Raw genomic sequence first — 20,362 nt, 5'->3', positions numbered from 1 at the left:
AGGGTGGAATCGAACCCTGGTCTCCTAGCTGTGAGGTCTGCGCGCTAACCACTTTCCACCGTGCAGCCTGGTAGGCAAAATTTTGGAGGAAATGTTTGCTAACCGAGGCATACGCTAACCAAGGCTTCCAATGCTTGCTATGCCAGTACCCGGAGAAAACATGCAAACTCCACACAGCGATAGCCGAGGGTGGAATCGAACCCTGGTCTCCTAGCTGTGAGGTCTGCGCGCTAACCACTTTGTCCACCGTGCAGCCTGGTAGGCAAAATTTTGGAGGAAATGTTTGCTAACCGAGGCATACGCTAACCAAGGCTTCCAATGCTTGCTATGCCAGTACTCGGAGAAAACATGCAAACTCCACACAGCGATAGCCGAGGGTGGAATCGAACCCTGGTCTCCTAGCTGTGAGGTCTGCACGCTAACCACTCGACCACCGTGCAGCCTGGTATATCAACTTAGTATATGAATATTTGATCCCTCCATGGAGGAAATGTTTGCTAACCGAGGCATACGCTAACCGAGGCATACGCTAACCAAGGCTTCCGATGCTTGCTATGCCAGTACCCGGAGAGAACATGCAAACTCCACACAGCGATAGCCGAGGGTGGAATTGAACCCTGGTCTCCTAGCTGTGAGGTCTGCGCACTAACCACTCGACCACCGTGCAGCCTGGTATACCAACTTAGTATATGAATATTTGATTCCACCATGTTGTTTTTAAAGAGCAACTTTCTCAAGATTGCTACATTATGTCTCATAGAAAGCATCACAAAGATCATAAATTCATCTCAACAATGAAGAAGACCGCAACAAAATGTGCTGTAGTGAAGTTAGTCGAATTTCCACCAGCGTGCAATAACAAGCATCTCGTGCAAAGGCAGCGATGAGCTCTGACTGAGTTATATCACAGCACAACAACAAGCCCACTGAGCGCTACTCACTGGATGACAGTGAAGATGCCGAGTTCATTGTCGTCCGGGTTCATTGTTGCTGACAGGTTCTCGGAGGCAGCGCTTGGTTCCCGTGTTTCCCGTGTTTCCCGTCAAAGCATTTAGAACCCCCCTTGTATAATGAAATGCGCTCAGCTCGCCCCCGACTCTGCAAAGTTTCCCACCCCCTTTGCTTTTATTTGGACTTTCCATGGACAAGTGAGCTCGTCTGACTGAGCCCGCTCAGTTATGATTACGTACCGTGGCCCCCCGTCCGAGCGACTGGCCAACGCCCCCCGGGGAGGAGACCGAGCTTGTCGCTTCTGCCTCGGTAATGAAATAACATCACATTCCGGGCCAGTGCATCAGAAAACAGAGGGATCAATTCCCGAACAGCAGGCCGAGACCGCCTCCACGAGCGACTTCTTTGGGGGTAAAATTCACCCACCCGACACGTTTCAGTGTGACTGTAGTATTTACATTATTCCTGCACGCCAATTTGCGATAGCTGACATAATAATCTGATCCCGGTATGAGGCTTTTTAAAGATGGCATGTGTTTCAGGCAGCAGAGCTTAATTAATTTCTAAAAAGTAATAGAACCATGATTTTTGTTAGGTACGATTGAAACCAAAACGTACTGTAACCAAATAAAACCAGAATACTATACATCATCTGCATCACTTACTAATAGTAATCAACAGAGATCAGTGAATGAATGAATGAATTTCTGAAAGTAATAGAACCATGATTTTGCAAGGAACGATTTAAACCAAAACGTACTGTAACCAAATAAAAGCAAAATACAATACATCACCTGCATCATTTACTAATAGTAGTCAACAGAGATCAATTAATGAATTCATTAATTGCTGAAAAGTAATAGAACCATGATTTTGCCAGGTACGATTTAAACCAAAACGTACTGTAACCAAATAAAACCAGAATACTATACATCATCTGCATCACTTACTAATAGTAATCAACAGAGATCAGTGAATGAATGAATGAATTTCTGAAAGTAATAGAACCATGATTTTGCAAGGAACGATTCAAACCAAAACGTACTGTAACCAAATAAAAGCAAAATACTATACATCACCTGCATCATTTACTAATAGTAGTCAACAGAGATCACTTAATGAATTCATTAATTGCTGAAAAGTAATAGAACCATGATTTTGCCAGGTACGATTTAAACCAAAACGTACTGTAACCAAATAAAACCAGAATACTATACATCATCTGCATCACTTACTAATAGTAATCAACAGAGATCAGTGAATGAATGAATGAATTTCTGAAAGTAATAGAACCATGATTTTGCAAGGAACGATTTAAACCAAAACGTACTGTAACCAAATAAAAGCAAAATACTATACATCACCTGCATCATTTACTAATAGTAGTCAACAGAGATCAATTAATGAATTCATTAATTGCTGAAAAGTAATAGAACCATGATTTTGCCAGGTACGATTTAAACCAAAACGTACTGTAACCAAATAAAACCAGAATACTATACATCATCTGCATCACTTACTAATAGTAATCAACAGAGATCAGTGAATGAATGAATGAATTTCTGAAAGTAATAGAAGCACGATTTTGCAAGGAACGATTTAAACCAAAACGTACTGTAACCAAATAAAAGCAAAATACTATACATCACCTGCATCATTTACTAATAGTAGTCAACAGAGATCAATTAATGAATTCATTAATTGCTGAAAAGTAATAGAACCATGATTTTGCCAGGTACGATTTAAACCAAAACGTACTGTAACCAAATAAAACCAGAATACTATACATCATCTGCATCACTTACTAATAGTAATCAACAGAGATCAGTGAATGAATGAATGAATTTCTGAAAGTAATAGAAGCATGATTTTGCAAGGAACGATTTAAACCAAAACGTACTGTAACCAAATAAAAGCAAAATACTATACATCACCTGCATCATTTACTAATAGTAGTCAACAGAGATCAATTAATGAATTCATTAATTGCTGAAAAGTAATAGAACCATGATTTTGCCAGGTACGATTTAAACCAAAACGTACTGTAACCAAATAAAACCAGAATACTATACATCATCTGCATCACTTACTAATAGTAATCAACAGAGATCAGTGAATGAATGAATGAATTTCTGAAAGTAATAGAAGCATGATTTTGCAAGGAACGATTTAAACCAAAACGTACTGTAACCAAATAAAACCAGAATACTATACATCATCTGCATCACTTACTAATAGTAATCAACAGAGATCAGTGAATGAATGAATGAATTTCTGAAAGTAATAGAAGCATGATTTTGCAAGGTACGACTTAAACCAAAACGTACCACCCGACACGTTTCAGTGTGACTGTAGTATTTACATTATTCCTGCACGCCAATTTGCGATAGCTGACATAATAATCTGATCCCGGTATGAGGCTTTTTAAAGATGGCATGTGTTTCAGGCAGCAGAGCTTAAAATTAAGCTGCACACGTAATCCAACTCTATCATTATTTGCCTGCCAACTGTCAACCTTAAACGAGCCAAACCCAAATCCTATATAAACCACGGGACTAGATCTTAACCTAAATGTAGCAGCGGCTAACGTTTTTCTACCTTTTTTTAAATAAAAAAATAAAAAAAATTTAAAAAAGGCATGCTGCTTTAATGCCGTGGTGTTTTAACATCATGATGCTTCATGCCATGCAGGGTCACCCATGCATGAATGGCATACAGAGTCTTCCATTAGTTATGAGCGAAGGCACGTGTCTTTGCCTCTGCGAGCAAATGGAGCCGCTTGCATAACACGCCCCATGCTTGTACACGCGGCAGCCTTTCAGCACTCAAAGTTCCCATGCAACTACGACCCGTAAGAAAAGCCTTGTATTGGAATATTGTTATTAAAATTACAGTCGTCATTTGGTTTGAATTCTATTACTGTCAAAAATATAATAATTTATATATCACGCCTCTTATTAGCTTAAAAAATCGCATAGAGAAATTGCGAGGTACGATTTAAACCAAAACGTACTGTAACCAAATAAACCCAGAATACTCGACATCACCTGCATCATTTACTAATAGTAGTCAACAGAGATTAATTAATTCATTCATTAATTTCTGAAAAGTCAAAGAACTATGATTTTGCAATGTACGGTTTAAACCAAAACGTACTCTAACCAAATAAAACCAGAATACTCGACATCACCTGCATCATTTACTAACAGTAGTCAACAGAGATTAATTAATGAATTCATGAATTTCTGAAAAGTAAAAGAACCATGATTTTGCGATGTACGGTTTAAACCAAAATGTACTCTAACCAAATAAAACCAGAATACTCGACATCACCTGCATCATTTACTAATAGTAGTCAACAGAGATTAATTAATGAATTCATTAATTTCTGAAAAGTAAAAAAAATATGATTTTGCAAGGTACGATTTAAACCAAAACGTACTCTAACCAAATAAAACCAGAATGCTCGACATCACCTCCATCATTGACTAATAGTAGTCAACAGAGATTAATTAATGAATTCATGAATTTCTGAAAAGTAAAAGAACCATGATTTTGCGAGGTATGATTTAAACCAAAACGTACTGTAACCAAATAAAACCACAATACTATACATCACCTGCATCATTTACTAATAGTTGTTCACAGAGATCAATTAATGAATTCATTAATTTCTGAAAAGTAATAGAACCATGATTTTGCGAGGTATGATTTAAACCAAAACGTACTGTAACCAAATACATTTTCCCGGTATAACAGGTTTTTATTGCAGGTTTATCAAAGCAAATTAACAAGCACGATAATACCAATAATAATCATATAATCAATCACAATCATAATCTTAATAATGATAATGCCAACAATAATCATAATAATCATAATAATCATAATAATCATAATAATCATAATAATCATAATAATCATAATAATCATAATAATCATAATAATCATAATAATCATAATAATCATAATAATCATAATCATAACCACAATTTACTCAACTCTGAACCCCAGATGTCACCTCCTGTCCTACACAGATGAGCACGAGTCCACTTATACAAGTGTAAAGGTGACTATAGGGGTGTTATTTAATGTCAGGAGGGCTCTACTAATGAATGAGGTATTACTGCACCATATATTAGTTTTTCTGATACCCATATAGTCCGTATGGTGCATGGCGCTCATAAGTGTAAAGCAGACAAAAGCGGACCTTTTTCCGTGGGGCAAAAAATACGGCGCATGAATCCATCCAATGATGGTGGCTGTGCAGCACTCGCCCCTGGGCCACAACACGCCGCATGAGTGGCCTGCTTTTGTGTGACACACAGGTCACACAGCGTTTTGAGTAAGAACAGGGGCTGTGCATGAACCCGTGTGCCGATATTACATGACTAAGAACCACATTTAGCATGTCGTCTCGGGGTCGTTCCAGGGACTATTTACGTTGAGGTTAATAAGCCAGAGTGTGTCATGAGACTTATCTGATTTAACGGGCTGTTTACCGTGAGCGCGTGTGTGGGTGGCTTGCTTTGTTTTTCTTGAAGACCGTGTTGCGCTCTGTTCTATTCGGTTGTATGTTATCTCGATCAGTGGAAGTCAAAAGGCTACAAATTGGAAACAACCATAAAACATGGAGTACAGCGCCCTGGCTGCTCAGTAAAACATGGCTAATCAATCAAAACAGGAGAAGAACAGAATGTATTCTGCCAAATGATGATTATAGATAAAATGATGAGTCGCTGCTTGCATAGCAGGAAAAACAGTACCGTAAAATGAGGTAATAAGGGACAATTTTCGGGGTAATACGGGACAATTTTTTGAGTAATAGGGTACAATTTTCGGGAAAATATTTTAAATGTAATTCTGCCATCCATCAAGAAGCATATATTCTTGAACAAATCGTTCAAAAAAACATTCATTCATTCATTTTCTACTGCTCTTCTAATTTTTTATTTTTTATTTTTTATTTTTTATTTTTTATTTTTTATTTTTTATTTTTTATTTTTTATTTTTTATTTTTTATTTTTTATTTTTTATTTTTTATTTTTTATTTTTTATTTTTTATTTTTTATTTTTTATTTTTTATTTTTTATTTTTTATTCATTTTCTACCGCTTTTCCTCATGGGGTTGCTGGAGCCTATCCCAGCTGTCTTCGGGGCAAGAGGCGGGGTACACCCTGGACTGGTGGCCAGCCAATCATGCACGGGGACAACATGCAAACTAGACACAGAGATGGCCCAGGGTGGAATTGAACCCGGGTCTCCTAGTTGTGAGGTCTGCGCGCTAACCACTCAGTCCACCGTGCAGCCCAAAATGTAAGGTTAAGATAGCAATAATAGCATTGTTAGCATTGTTAGCATTGTTAGCATTGTTAGCATTGTTAGCATTGTTATGGTTGGAACAATGTCCAAAAACTCCTGAACCATTCATTCATTCATTTTCTACCGCTTTTCCTTATGAGGGTCATGGGGGTTGCTGGAGCCTATCCCAGCTGCCTTGGTAGCATTGTTAGCATTGTTAGCATTGTTAGCATTGTTAGCATTGTTAGCATTGTTATGGTTGGAACAATGTCCAAAACTCATGAACCATTCATTCATTCATTTTGTATCGCTTTTCCTCATGAGGGTCATGGGGGTGCTGGAGCCTATCCCAGCTGTCTTCGGGCGAGAGGCGGGTTACACCCTGGACTGGTGGCCAGCCAATCACAGGGCACATATAGACAAACAACCATTCACACTCACATTCATACCTATGGACAATTTGGAAACTTATGCAAACTCCACACAGAGATAGCCGAGGGTGGAATTGAACCCTGGTCTCCTAGCTGTGAAGTCTCCGTGCTAACCACACGTCCACCGTGCAGCCCTCAAAATTATTACCCCAGGTATTCCAGTTGTGTATTTACATTGTTTGCTCCACTGTTTTTTTTTTTTTTGCTACCATAGAAGAATACTAAATAGGTCATTAATCAACGTTAATTAGTCAGAGATCAATTAATAGCGTCGGATAAAGACTTACAGTGCACTAATTTTAAGAGGCTGCGCTCCCAAACTCATCAATCATGATATTTCTGTAAGCCGGACAGGAAAGCACTCAGCCCCGAAAGGCATAAAACTCTTCTGTTAAAATCCGCTGGTTTCATACACAGGAAGTGCACAGAAGTCGGTCACTTTCAATCAATTTGATCACAGGATATCACATTCCTCACATCAGACAGCCACTCCCGCGTCAACACGCTGTACAAGCCCCTCCCCCTCCCCCGTGTTACCATGGGAGGATAGGATTCGCAGCATCCAGCCATTAGCTGTAATGCGGGAGAAAAAAATCGATGTGTCCGTGGAAAGCTCGCGAAGGTCATGAGGCCAACGGAGCGTCATGAGGCGCTCCAATTAGACGTGTGCGGCTTCGGGCTGGGCTCCGAGCGTGTGCCGGTCGAGCTTCGTTTTGTAATGTCACGGATAACGCTAATTATTAGATTGGTGATGTGGATCATAATTGCCTGCAGTTGTTATTATGGTCAATGAGAAATAGGTTCAACCAATGGTTGAACCAAAAGTGTTGTGATGGCCATAGAACTACAACGGAAACTTCCTGAGTCATATGGGAAAGGGTCTGGATGCTCTGCAATATATGATCAAGGGTCTCAGCGAGATTTATATGTATGTGACAACCAGAAAATGGCGCCAATTGACTTTTCTCCGAGCTTTTTTTCTTGTCACTCACATCCTAGCCGTCTTACATTCAGGGCCGTCTTATATTTGGGTCCATATAGCAAGTATCGATAAATGTACAAGGTGTCAAAGTGTAAATATGATCAACGGTCTCAGCGAGATTTATATGTGACAACCAGAAAATGGCGCCAATTGACTTTTCACCGAGCTTTTTTTCTTGTCACTCACATCCACACAACGTTGACCTAAAAAGATGTAGCCACTACACCCGCTGGCCGTCTTACAATCATGGTCGTCTTATATTTGGGTCCATATAGCAAGTATTGATTTTCTCCGAGCTTTTTTTCTTGTCACTCACATCCACACAACGTTGACCTGGAAAGATGTAGCCACTACTTACATTCAGGGTCGTCTTATATTTGGGTCCATATAGCAAGTATTGATTTTCTCCGAGCTTTTTTTCCTTGTCACTCACATCCACACAACGTTGACCTAGAAAGATGTAGCCACTACACCCGCTGGCCATGTTACATTCAGGGTCGTCTTATATTTGGGTCCATATAGCAAGTACTGATTTTCTCCGAGCTTTTTTTCCTTGTCACTCACATCCACACAACCTTGACCTAAAAAGATGTAGCCACTACACCCGCTGGCCGTGTTACATTCAGGGTCGTCTTATATTTGGGTCCATATAGCAAGTATTGATTTTCTCGGAGCTTTTTTTCTTGTCACTCACATCCACACAACGTTGACCTAAAAAGATGTAGCCACTACACCCGCTGGCCGTGTTACATTCAGGGTCGTCTTATATTTGGGTCCATATAGCAAGTATTGATTTTTCTCCGAGCTTTTTTTCTTGTCACTCACATCCGCACAACGTTGACCTGGAAAGATGTAGCCACTACTTACATTCAGGGTTGTCTTATATTTGGGTCCATATAGCAAGTATTGATTTTCTCCGAGCTTTTTTTCTTTTCACTCACATCCACACAACGCTGACCTAAAAAGATGTGGCCACTACACCCGCTGGCCATGTTACATTCAGGGTCGTCTTATATTTGGGTCCATATAGCAAGTATTGACTTTTCTCCGAGCTTTTTTTCTTGTCACTCACATCCACACAACGTTGACCTAGAAAGATGTAGCCACTACACCCGCTGGCCGTGTTACATTCAGGGTTGTCTTATATTTGGGTCCATATAGCAAGTATTGATTTTCTCCGAGCTTTTTTTCTTGTCACTCACATCCACACAACGTTTGACCTGGAAAGATGTAGCCACTACTTACATTCAGGGTCGTCTTATATTTGGGTCCGTATAGCAAGTATCGATAAATGTACAAGGTGTCAAAGTGTAAATATGATCAAGGATCTCAGCCGGATTTATATGTGACAACCAGAAAATGTCGCCAATTGACTTTTCTCTGAGCTTTTTTTCTTGTCACTCACATCCACACAACGTTGACCTAAAAAGATGTAGCCACTACACCCGCTGGCTGTGTTACATTCAGGGTCGTCTTATATTTGGGTCCATATAGCAAGTATTGATTTTCTCCAAGCTTTTTTTCTTGTCACTCACATCCACACAACGTTGACCTGCAAAGATGTAGCCACTACTTACATTCAGGGTCGTCTTATATTTGAGTCCATACAGTACAAGTACTGTACAAGTATCAATAAATCTACAAGGTGTCAAAGTGTACATATGATCAAGGGTCTCAGCGAGATTTATATGTGACAACCAGAAGATGTCGTCTTATATTTGGGTCCATACAGCAAGTATCGATAAATGTACAAGGTTAGCATGTTTTCAAAAATATCAAAACACATAAAGGAACTATTATGTGTGAGTTTATATTATATCTTAGTTCTACGACAGTGTCTTAAATGGCTTTTTTCTTTGATTATATCTACTTTATTGGGTAATATGAGTGTATATGTGAATATAGGGGTGCTATTTCATGTCGAGAGGGCTCTTATAGTGTTAAAAAATGTATTCATAATATTTTAAAGCGTTTTCTAAGGTCTAACTATGAACTTGTTCAATTTATAAATAAAGAATTCTTATGAATGGTTAGCATGCAGACCTCACAGCTAGGAGACCAGGGTTCGATTCCACCCTGGGCCATGTCTGGGTGGAGTTTGCATGTTCTCCCCGTGCATGCGTGGGTTTTCTCTGGGTACTCCGGTTTCCTCCCACATTCCAAAAACATGCTAGGTTAATTAGCCACTCCAAATTGTCCATAGGTATGAATGTGAGTGTGAATGGTTGTTTGTCTATATGTGCCCTGTGATTGGCTGGCCACCAGTCCAGGGTGTACCCCGCCTCTCTCGCCCGAAGACAGCTGGGATAGGCTCCAGCACCCCCCCCATGACCCTTGTGAGGATAAGTGGTAGAAAATGAATGAATGAAATAATTTTACTTTTATTTAATTTCAGTCTTATAGCGTTTTAACTCTTTTTGTACAAGTACACACTCGAACGTGGAAGTCAACAAACGCCACACAACCTACTGAGTTCCACTCGTTAGTGAATCAAAACAGGCAACGAGGTGCCAGTATTTTGACAATATACACAAAGTCCTGCAAAGCAGACCTACCTGGACTTCTCTTGGTTGTCCTCCAAACTGCCAGTTTTGTCCTTTGTCTCTCCATGATCATCATCCATGTCTCGCTACTTGCAGATACTAGATGCTCGTAACGGCCGCTAGCGCCGGGCGACCACTCTTCTCTGCGTTGCACCGCAAAGGGAGGGAGGGTGGAGGCCTCCTTGAAACATGGCCTGGTGTAAATTCTATCAACAGCAAGAGGATATGGAAGGGGGGAAAAAAAATGAGAAATCAATACTTCCGTGGCCGGTCGTGTTCGAGGCGCTGGTGCCGAGTGGAAATGCAAGACGGCGAGGACTTGAACTGATGTGCACACATGCTGGTGAAAAAGTGGTTTAATCAAGTGTGTGGCAGCTTGATTGCATTTTCCGTCCTCCATTACTCACATATTCCACATTACTGCACGGATGATGTGCTAACAAATACACGACGCCATGAGATAAGCAGTACTGTAGAAGTAGTGTACTGAGGATGTATGCTTTGGGTTCAACTGTGTCTAGTATACTAATACTGCATTTCTCAATGTGGCTTGTATATATAATATTCTTGTGTCCTGAAAATGGCTAATGCGACATTTCCATGTACTTGTATTCTCTTGTGGTACTTGATGAGGTCATTTAGCATCCTTGTTAGTGATGGTCCACAGCACCAACATGCCACCACTAACATGCCGAGGGCTGCATCAAGTCTGGACATGACAGATTTCTAGCGCCCACAAGTGGCCAATGGTGACACTGCATGTCAGCCCCATCCCAGAAGACAGGGCTAGTCAACCAAAGATGTAGATGTAGAGATGTAGAGATGTCTGGTCCGTACTGAGCTAGCAAGCTTTGACACAGCTTGTTATTTGTCAAAACATATGCATATTTAAGCAAATTCACTCCATATTCTTTATTGGTCTATTGGTAGTACCTAATATGACTTCCTGTATGGAAATATGAGGTAATAACTAGAAAAGTCATCTCCACTCGATAAAATCTATCCATCTATCTGTCTGTCCATCCGTCCATCTGTCTGTCCATCTCCTTCCTATCTGTCTATACATCCATCCTTCCTTCCTATCTATCCTCCTATCCTATCTATCCATCTATCCATCTATCCATCTATCCATCTATCCATCTATCCATCCATCCATCCATCATCCATCCATCCACCCAATCCAACACCCACCAACCCACCTTATTTTCTTTAACCCTGCATGCCCCTGTGTTTTCCAAATCTATCTATCTATCTATCTATCTATCTATCTATCTATCTATCTATCTATCTATCTATCTATCTATCTATCTATCTATCTATCTATCTATCTATCTATCTATCTATCTATCTATCTATCTATCTATCTATCTATCTATCTATCTATCTATCTATCTATCCATCTATCCATCTATCCATCTATCTATCTATCTATCTATCTATCTATCTATCTATCTATCTATCTATCTATCTATCTATCTATCTATCTATCTATCTATCTATCATCTATCCATCTATCCATCTATCCATCTATCCATCTCTTTCCTATCTGTCTATCCATCCATCATCCATCCATCCATCCATCCATCCATCTCTTTCCTATCTGTCTATCCATCCTTCCTTCCTATCTATCCATCCATCCATCCATCCATCCATCCATCTCTTTCCTATCTGTCTATCCATCCTTCCTTCCTATCTATCCATCCATCCATCCATCCATCCATCCATCCATCCATCCATCCATCCATCCATCCATCCATCCATCCATCCATCCATCCATCCATCCATCCATCCATCCATCCATCTCTTTCCTATCTGTCTATCCATCCTTCCTTCCTATCTATCCATCCATCCATCCATCCATCCATCCATCCATCCATCCATCCATCCATCCATCCATCCATCCATCTATCCATCTATCCATCCATCTATCCATCCATCCATCTATCCATCCATCCATCCATCCATCCAATTTTCTAATCCTCATTATTGGCTATGCTGGAGCCTATCCCAGCCAATCCCAGGGCACATATAGACAAACAACCATTCACACTCATTCATACCTATGGACCATTTGGAGTGACCAATGAACCTGAGACATTATGGGATGAGTACCAAGACCAATCAAGACCAGGGTATTAGCACCATCTAGTGGTCTAGTTGCTGTACTGAATCATTAAAAAAAAAAACAATTTAGCAGTTATTAAATATATAATACATAGTCAAAATGCTGCAACTGTTTTCATTTCTCTTCCAAGGCCGCACAATCTTTGGCATTTGGCTGTTGACCAAGTAAAAAAAAAAAAAAGGAGTTATTACCTCCCACAGATATAAAAATAAACCCATGAACAATCCTAAGTCGGCTGCCAACAAAATGAAATCTAGTTTATATCCGTGGAATTTCACAGCCATATTGTTGTTTAAATATGACATATTTTTATCCTAATAATGGTTATTAAATGGAAGCTTTGTTAACATTGTCCTTTGAACGAGCAGTCAAAGCCGTACTTAACCCGTAGATCAGGGGTGGGCAAACTTTTTGACTCATGGGCCGCATTGAGTTAACAAAATTGTGCGGGGGGCCAGAACATATATTTAACACACATGATTTTACGCTTATAATTTTAATAATTTTAATTATTTTAATAATAATTTTAATTTTTAATATTTTTTAAATATTTTTAAATATTTTTTAATAATTTTTAAAATAATTTTTAAAATAATTTTAAATCATTTTTAATAATGTTTAATAATTTTTAATAATTTTTAATAATTTTTAATATTTTTTAATAATTGTTTAATATTTTTTAAATAATTTTTAATAACTTTTAATATTTTTAAATAATTTTTAATAATTTTACGCCTTGAATTATTTGTCTAATTTTAATTGTCATACTATCAGCTATATGTTCTTGTTTCCTTTTTTTCAGGAGCACTTTAAACATCAGACCACTTCAAACTACGATTTATTTATTTATTTTTTTTACTGAATAAGACATCCGACTTGAAAGTCATGTTGCCAGCTGGTATGTTAAAAGTTGAAATACTTAAAAGCAACTGGCGGGCCGGATTCAAACGTTTGGTGGGCCGCATGTGGCCCCCGGGCCGTAGTTTGCCCACCCCTGCCGTAGATAAACGACATAGTGGGAAAGTGGAGTGGGAATCTTCCTCATGACCACCGTGGATCAAACACAAAGCCGACCTCTTATCAGCGCTTCCCCTGTCTGTTTGCTGGACTCCCGTATCTGATGGCGTCTTATCGTGGCCGTACGGCGCCGGTTCACATGTCACGTTATCACACAGGTCCTTTCCCCCCCGGGGGCTCCCACAGGAAGACTCGGTTCCCTGGGCGGCGCATGCCAAGGATCTCAAGCGCCCTTGTAACGAGGGTGGGGGGGGTTTGATGGGGTGGGCGGGGGGTTGATGCAGCTCAAGTGCGACGCGATAAAACTGACAGCAGCCATGAGCTAATGTGAGCTAATGTGAGCTAATGTGAGCTAATGTGAGCTAATGTGAGCTAATGTGAGCTAATGTTAGCTAATGTTATCTGTATTCACGCATGCACTGTTCTCTGCTATATTCAATACTTAGGTCAAATATTAGAGGCTTTATATTGTCCAGGACTTCATTACCCATAATCATAGCGGCATCTCGGGTAATGAATGAACACATTTAGTTTTATTTAGTTTTAGTTTTATTTTACTTTCATTGTGATGCCAGTGGATGCATTAAAAAAAAATAAACAGTGTTTGTAGGAAAAACTACCATATGACTATAAGATAATGCCTTTATACTCAGCTGCACGGTAGTCGAGTGGTTAGCGTGCAGACCTCACAGCTATGTGCAGGTCAATCCCTGGGTTCAATTCCACCCTCGGGCATCTCTGTGTGATTTGATTATATCTACTCTATTGGGTAATATGAGTGTATATGTGAATATAGGGTTGCTATTTCATGTCGAGAGGGCTCTTATAGTCTTAAAAAATGTATTCATAATATTTTAAAGCGTTTTCTAAGGTCTAACTATGAACTTGTTCAATTTATAAATAAAGAATTCTTACGAATGGTTAGCGCGCAGACCTCACAGCTAAGAGACCAGGGTTCGATTCCACCCTCGGCCATGTCTGTGTGGAGTTTGCATGTTCTCCCCGTGCATGCGTGGGTTTTCTCCGGGTACTCCGGTTTCCTCCCACATTCCAAAAAAAAAAACATGCTAGGTTAATTAGCCACTCCAAATTGTCCATAGGTATGAATGTGAGTGTGAATGGTTGTTTGTCTATAGGACAGAACCAGTTAGACAAAAATAAACAACCTAAAAGTATTAAAAAAAATTAACAATTTTACCCAGGATTTTATACAAATATAGTTTAAGGTATAATATGAAATGAAATATATGACACCTTGTTAGTGAATTGAATATGAAATATGACACATTATGAATATTGCACTTTGAACTTAATATATTGCATGTGGAACTTGATCAGATATTGCACAGTGAATGCAGTCTGGAATAAATATACTTAATATAAAAAGTATTGCACAAGCAAGTACATAGCGGTGAATATGAAGTAATACTGGTGTCTATCCAAATTTTGAAAGTTGCATATTTGTATGTGGCACAAACATCCGTATGACAGCAGAGTATAAAGTGCAAAGTATTGAACTCTGGACTAGTTAATTCAGCATTTGCTGCAATAACGGAGCATGAATGAAATATATTACATGATAAGTACAGAGGTCGAGTGGTTAGCGTGCAGACCTCACAGCTAGGAAACCCGAGTTCAATCCCACCCTCGGCCATCTCTGTGTGGAGTTTGCATGTTCTCCCCGTGCATGCGTGGGTTTTCTCCAGGTACTCCGGTTTCCTCCCACATTCCAAAAACATGCTAGGTTAATTAGCCACTCCAAATTGTCCATAGGTATGAATGTGAGTGTGAATGGTTGTTTGTCTATATGTGCCCTGTGATTGGCTGGCCACCAGTCCAGGGTGTACCCCGCCTTACGCCCGAAGACAGCTGGGATAGGCTCCAGCACCCCCCGCGACCCTCGTGAGGAAAAGCGGTAGAAAATGAATGAATGAATGTTGTTAATAATATTAATATAATAATAGTAATAACATTATTATTATTAAAAAATAATGATAAACAATATATTGTTATTATTATTAATAATATATAATAATAATATATTATATAATAATATAAATAATAATTATAATATATTATATTATATAATATAATGATAATAACATTACTATAACTAATAATAATAATCATGGTAATTCTAATAAAAATAATAATAATAACAATAATAATAATACATTTAATTTCTAATACAATACATCAAATAAATGATTTCAAAGTTCACATATAGCAGATTGCATGACACTTTCACATGTAAAATATGTGTAAAAATATAAGTGTCAAAATTGACTGTTATGTGTAAAATACGATACACCACCCTGGGCTAAACGTTTATTTTTTGAGTGTAGACTACAGTATAAATCCACTCCATTTACACTTCCAAGAAGTAAAAAAAAAAAGGAGTACATGTCTCAACTGTTCTAGTTTGTGACAGCAGTTTGTAGGAGGGGAAATTACAGGAAAATGATGGATGAGCTTTGTCTATCTGCAAATCTTCAAGGGAAAAAAAAAAAGAAGTTTCGCCTCGGGTCCTGAGTCAGACTCTGGGGGTTGGTGTGTGTGTGTGTGTGTGTGTGTGTGTGTGTGTCTTTCATAATCAGTGATGAGTTCAGGATCGTTTTTTTTCCCCGGCTCCATTTGGACTTGTGTCATGCAGCGAGATGAAGCCCGTATCTTCTCTACCGGCTTGTTGAAGACAAACATGTCCGCTCAGGGACTTCTGAGCAGCGTTTTCTCCTGCTCACTCAGCCCCAAGACCATCTCAAAGCGTGGACTGAGGCAGACCAGGAGCCTGGACCCGGTACTGATGAGGCACTACGGAGTGGAGAACACATCCTATCAGGTCAGACGTGACAGACATTTTATTTGATGCTATGTCTTGAACTTTTGTACTGATGAAACACTTCTTATTACACTTGTGAAGAACAAGATGGAGGTGAGAATGATTGCCTGAAAAAAAATAATAAATCATAGCACAAGTGAAAATTCTTGTAATCTTCAGCGGGAGACCGACATTTTCCACAAAAAGAAATGAAATCTTCCCATGGGAATCTTCCCCTGTTGGGATATTGCAACACGACTGAGTCTGTGCCTGATTGTTGCAAGAGTCCTTTACGTCAGTATACATGGCATTAAACCATGTGTCACTGTCCGATGGGGGTGTCGCCACATGCAAACACGCTGACGCATTTAGCGACTATTTAGGTGCACGCCACCTCGAAAAGGGTCGTCTCGGGTCACAATATTTTATGACGGGGAATCTGGAAGAAGTTAGCTTGTGCCTTTTGTTTATTTACACACACAAAATAGAAGAAAAAACGTTGTATAAATTATATTATTGTTATTATAATTAGAAAATAAGTAACAATAAATTATTGCTTAATCCAGGAGTATCCAAATTTTGTCCACATTCAGACAAACGAAGGGATGCAAGGACACGTTGATATTGTGGAAAGCAACACATGTAGATATGATATATATTTTCAAAAAAACAAAATTTCAGCTTTATTATATAAGTGAAAAAGTGTTTAAAAGTGCTTTTCCCCCCATTTTTTTCAGTTTTTTATTTTTTTTAACAATTTCAAATGTCAGGGGCTGCACGGTGGACGAGTGGTTAGCGTGCAGACCTCGCAGCGCGGAGACCCGTGTTCAATTCCACCCTCTTTGTGTGGAGTTACATACTAAATATACTGAATATAAAAAGTATTGCACAAGCAAGTACATAGCGGTGAATATGAAATAATACTGGTGTCTATCCAAATTTGGAAAGTTGCATATTTATATGTGGCACAAACATCCATCCGTATGAGAGCAGAGCAAAGTGCAAAGTATTGAACTTGGGACTAGTTAATTCACCATTTGCTGCAATAACGTAGCATGAATGAAATATATTAGATGATAAGTACAGACGTCGAGTGGTTAGCACGCAGGCCTCACAGCTAGGAGATCCGAGTTCAATTCCACCCTCGGCCATCTCTCTGTGGAGTTATATAATAAATATACTGAATATAAAAAGTATTGCACAAGCAAGTACATAGCGGTGAATATGAAATAATACTGGTGTCTATCCAAATTTGGAAAGTTGCATATTTGTATGTGGCACAAACATCCATCCGTATGAGAGCAGAGTAAAGTGCAAAGTATTGAACTCGGGACTAGTTAATTCAGCATTTGCTGCAATAACGTAGCATGAATGAAATATATTAGATGATAAGTACAGAGGTCGAGTGGTTAGCGCGCAGACCTCACAGCTAGGAGACCCGAGTTCAATTCCACCCTCGGCCATGTCTGTGTGGAGTTTGCATGTTCTCCCCGTGAATGCAGTCTAGAATAAATATACTGAATATAAAAAGTATTGCACAAGCAAGTACATAGCGGTGAATATGAAATAATACTGGTGTCTATCCAAATTTGGAAAGTTGCATATTTGTATGTGGCACAAACATCCATCCGTATGAGAGCAGAGTAAAGTGCAAAGTATTGAACTCGGGACGAGTTAATTCAGCATTTGCTGCAATAACGTAGCATGAATGAAATATATTAGATAAGTACAGAGGTCGAGTGGTTAGCGTGCAGGCCTCACAGCTAGGAGACCCGAGTTCAATTCCACCCTCGGCCATCTCTGTGTGAAGTTTTGCGTGTTCTCCCCGTGAATGCAGTCTGGAATAAATATACTGAATATAAAAAGTATTGCACAAGCAAGTACATAGCGGTGAATATGAAATAATACTGGTGTCTATCCAAATTTGGAAAGTTGCATATTTGTATGTGGCACAAACATCCATCCGTATGAGAGCAGAGTAAAGTGCAAAGTATTGAACTGGGGACGAGTTAATTCAGCATTTGCTGCAATAACGTAGCATGAATGAAATATATTAAATGATGAGTGCAGAGGTCGAGTGGTTAGCGCGCAGACCTCACAGCTAGGAGACCCGAGTTCAATTCCACTCCGGGCCATCTCTGTGTGAAGTTTGCATGTTCTCCCCGTGAAATGTTTCAATCTGTTTTTACTGCTATATTTTATATATTCATTCATTTTTAATATCCAATCTGCAATTGCCAGTACAGGGTGTACCCTGTACTCTCACCTGTAAGCTGTGATAGGCTCCAGCATGCACCTGTGACAAGCGGTGTCACTTGTTTAAGCTATTATTATAAAGAATATTTAATTATTATTTAAATTATATTTAAATATTATTATTATTGATTTAAATTATTGATTTTTTTATTATTTTTGTCTTTCTTTTTCTGTTTTATTTATTTAAATTATTTGTATTTATGGTATTTCTTTATTCCCATCATTTTATAGCCATACGTACATCTTTTTTTTGCACATTCTCTATTCTATTTTCTCTCCCTAGTAATAAATAAACATTGAAACATGAATAGTGAACAAACTACAGTATCAGTAAATGCCGGAGCGTGGAAAAGGGCTAGGCTTCAATGAGCCATGCATCTTCCTACTCCTTTTCAGACATGTTGAATCATGCAAGTGTAAATGCATGTTCAAAATAAACCATAAACTAGATTAATTCAATTGTTGGTGCAGCACATTAAAGTCTATTATCACATGTTTGACTTTATTTTCACCTACAACTTTATAACTTGTTTACCAGAATGAAAATCAGTAAAAAAAAAAAACAAAACAAAAAAAACTCCACTATTTATGATCTCACAGGCGTCTTTTTTCATTAGCGCTAAATCTGCAATGGCGGTGACACGTGTATAATTTAAGACTGTTTGTCCTACGCAGCCAGTCCTCATGGCAACACTGTTTATTTTGTGCAATGGAACCTTGACATTATAAATAGGCTTGTAATGAAAAGCAGATATCTGGACCGACTTCTGATCGTCTACGAGAACCCAGATTCTGCAGTCAGAGTGCTTATGTAATGTTAAAGAAATGGATCAATAGAGGTGGTGAAAACAATGTTTCGAGCTATTTCATATGATCATTGATACAAAGCATTAGAATGGAAATTTTATTAATCTGTTCCAGGGACAAACTGTGGCCATCAGAGACATTTTTTTAACTGTACAGGCATGTGTAAAAGTTTTTCTATACTTCTAGTCCTCGTTAGGCTATCCCAGCTGACTTCGGGCGAGAGGCGGGGTCCACCCTGGACTGGCGGCCAGCCAATCACAGGGCACATATAGACAAACAACCATTCACACTCACATTCATGGAAAATGGGAGCAAAAATGATATTATATTTTTGTTGAGTGTTATATACTGTAAGGGGTTATACTGAATGTTATTTTTTTTAAGTAAAATGTAGGGAAAAATAAGACATAAAAATAATAAATAAAAATATATAAGCATATAGAAAAATATTTAAAAATATTATAAAATATTATAATATATATTATAAATATAAAAAATATTAAGAAGGCATAATTGCAGTATGAATTACTTTTAAAACAAGAAAAAAACACTACTGACCACAAACTGCAGTTTTTAAATGAAACTTTTTATTATTAAAATTGAATTTCCGGTTCATTGGTCATCGGCAGATTTATCTTCTTAGCTTACCTTTTTTACAAAGGCCTTTTCTTAGCCTTTTTTCTTTTTTTAATATATATATATATATATATATATATATATATATATATATATATATTTAATATATATATATCTTTTGTTGTGTTGTTTTATTGCGTCACTGTAGGTTTTATTATTATATTATATATATATATATATATATATATATATATATATATTATAAATATGAAAAATATTAAGAAGGTTTTATTATTATATTATATATATATATATGTATATATATATATATATGTATATATATATATATTTTATTATAAATATGAAAAATATTAAGAAGGCATAATTGCAGTATGAATTACTTTTAAAACAAGAAAAAAAACACTACTGACCACAAACTGCAGTTTTCAAATGAAACTTTTTATTACTAAGGGAGATGTATGTAGGGGAAAAATAATAAAAAAAATAATAATAATAATTAAAAAAAAAATTAAAATTCAATTTCCGGTTCATTGG

The 20,362-nt window shown here is 38.1% G+C and overlaps 2 protein-coding genes across 15 annotated transcripts in view; one reads left to right on the top strand and one right to left on the bottom strand.

Annotated features, from left to right (window-relative positions):
- Positions 1-10,344, bottom strand: part of frmpd4 (FERM and PDZ domain containing 4) — a 56,342-nt gene extending 45,998 nt beyond the window's left edge. Inside the window, exon 1 of one of the 4 annotated variants that reach the window (XM_058082241.1) lies at positions 10,221-10,344. In XM_058082241.1, the coding sequence (XP_057938224.1) occupies positions 10,221-10,288 (68 nt within the window). In that variant the 5' untranslated portion in view covers positions 10,289-10,344. Of the gene's footprint in view, positions 1-941; positions 1,152-10,220 lie in introns of those variants that run through there. The other 3 variants (XM_058082237.1, XM_058082245.1, XM_058082239.1) reach the window with 3 other exon arrangements.
- Positions 1-20,362, top strand: part of LOC131135866 (rho GTPase-activating protein 6-like) — a 131,545-nt gene that overhangs the window by 93,618 nt on the left and 17,565 nt on the right. For 8 of the 11 annotated variants that reach the window (XM_058082252.1, XM_058082253.1, XM_058082254.1 and 5 more), the window contains one exon: positions 16,004-16,189. In XM_058082252.1, coding sequence (XP_057938235.1) covers positions 16,049-16,189 — 141 coding nt within the window. In that variant the 5' untranslated portion in view covers positions 16,004-16,048. The remainder of the gene's footprint in view (positions 1-16,003; positions 16,190-20,362) is intronic. The other 3 variants (XM_058082256.1, XM_058082257.1, XM_058082258.1) reach the window with 1 other exon arrangement.

This window comes from Doryrhamphus excisus, chromosome 9 (genome assembly GCF_030265055.1).
Source record: "Doryrhamphus excisus isolate RoL2022-K1 chromosome 9, RoL_Dexc_1.0, whole genome shotgun sequence".
Lineage (NCBI taxonomy): Eukaryota > Metazoa > Chordata > Actinopteri > Syngnathiformes > Syngnathidae > Doryrhamphus > Doryrhamphus excisus.
This window is presented reverse-complemented; position numbering and strand designations above follow the sequence as displayed.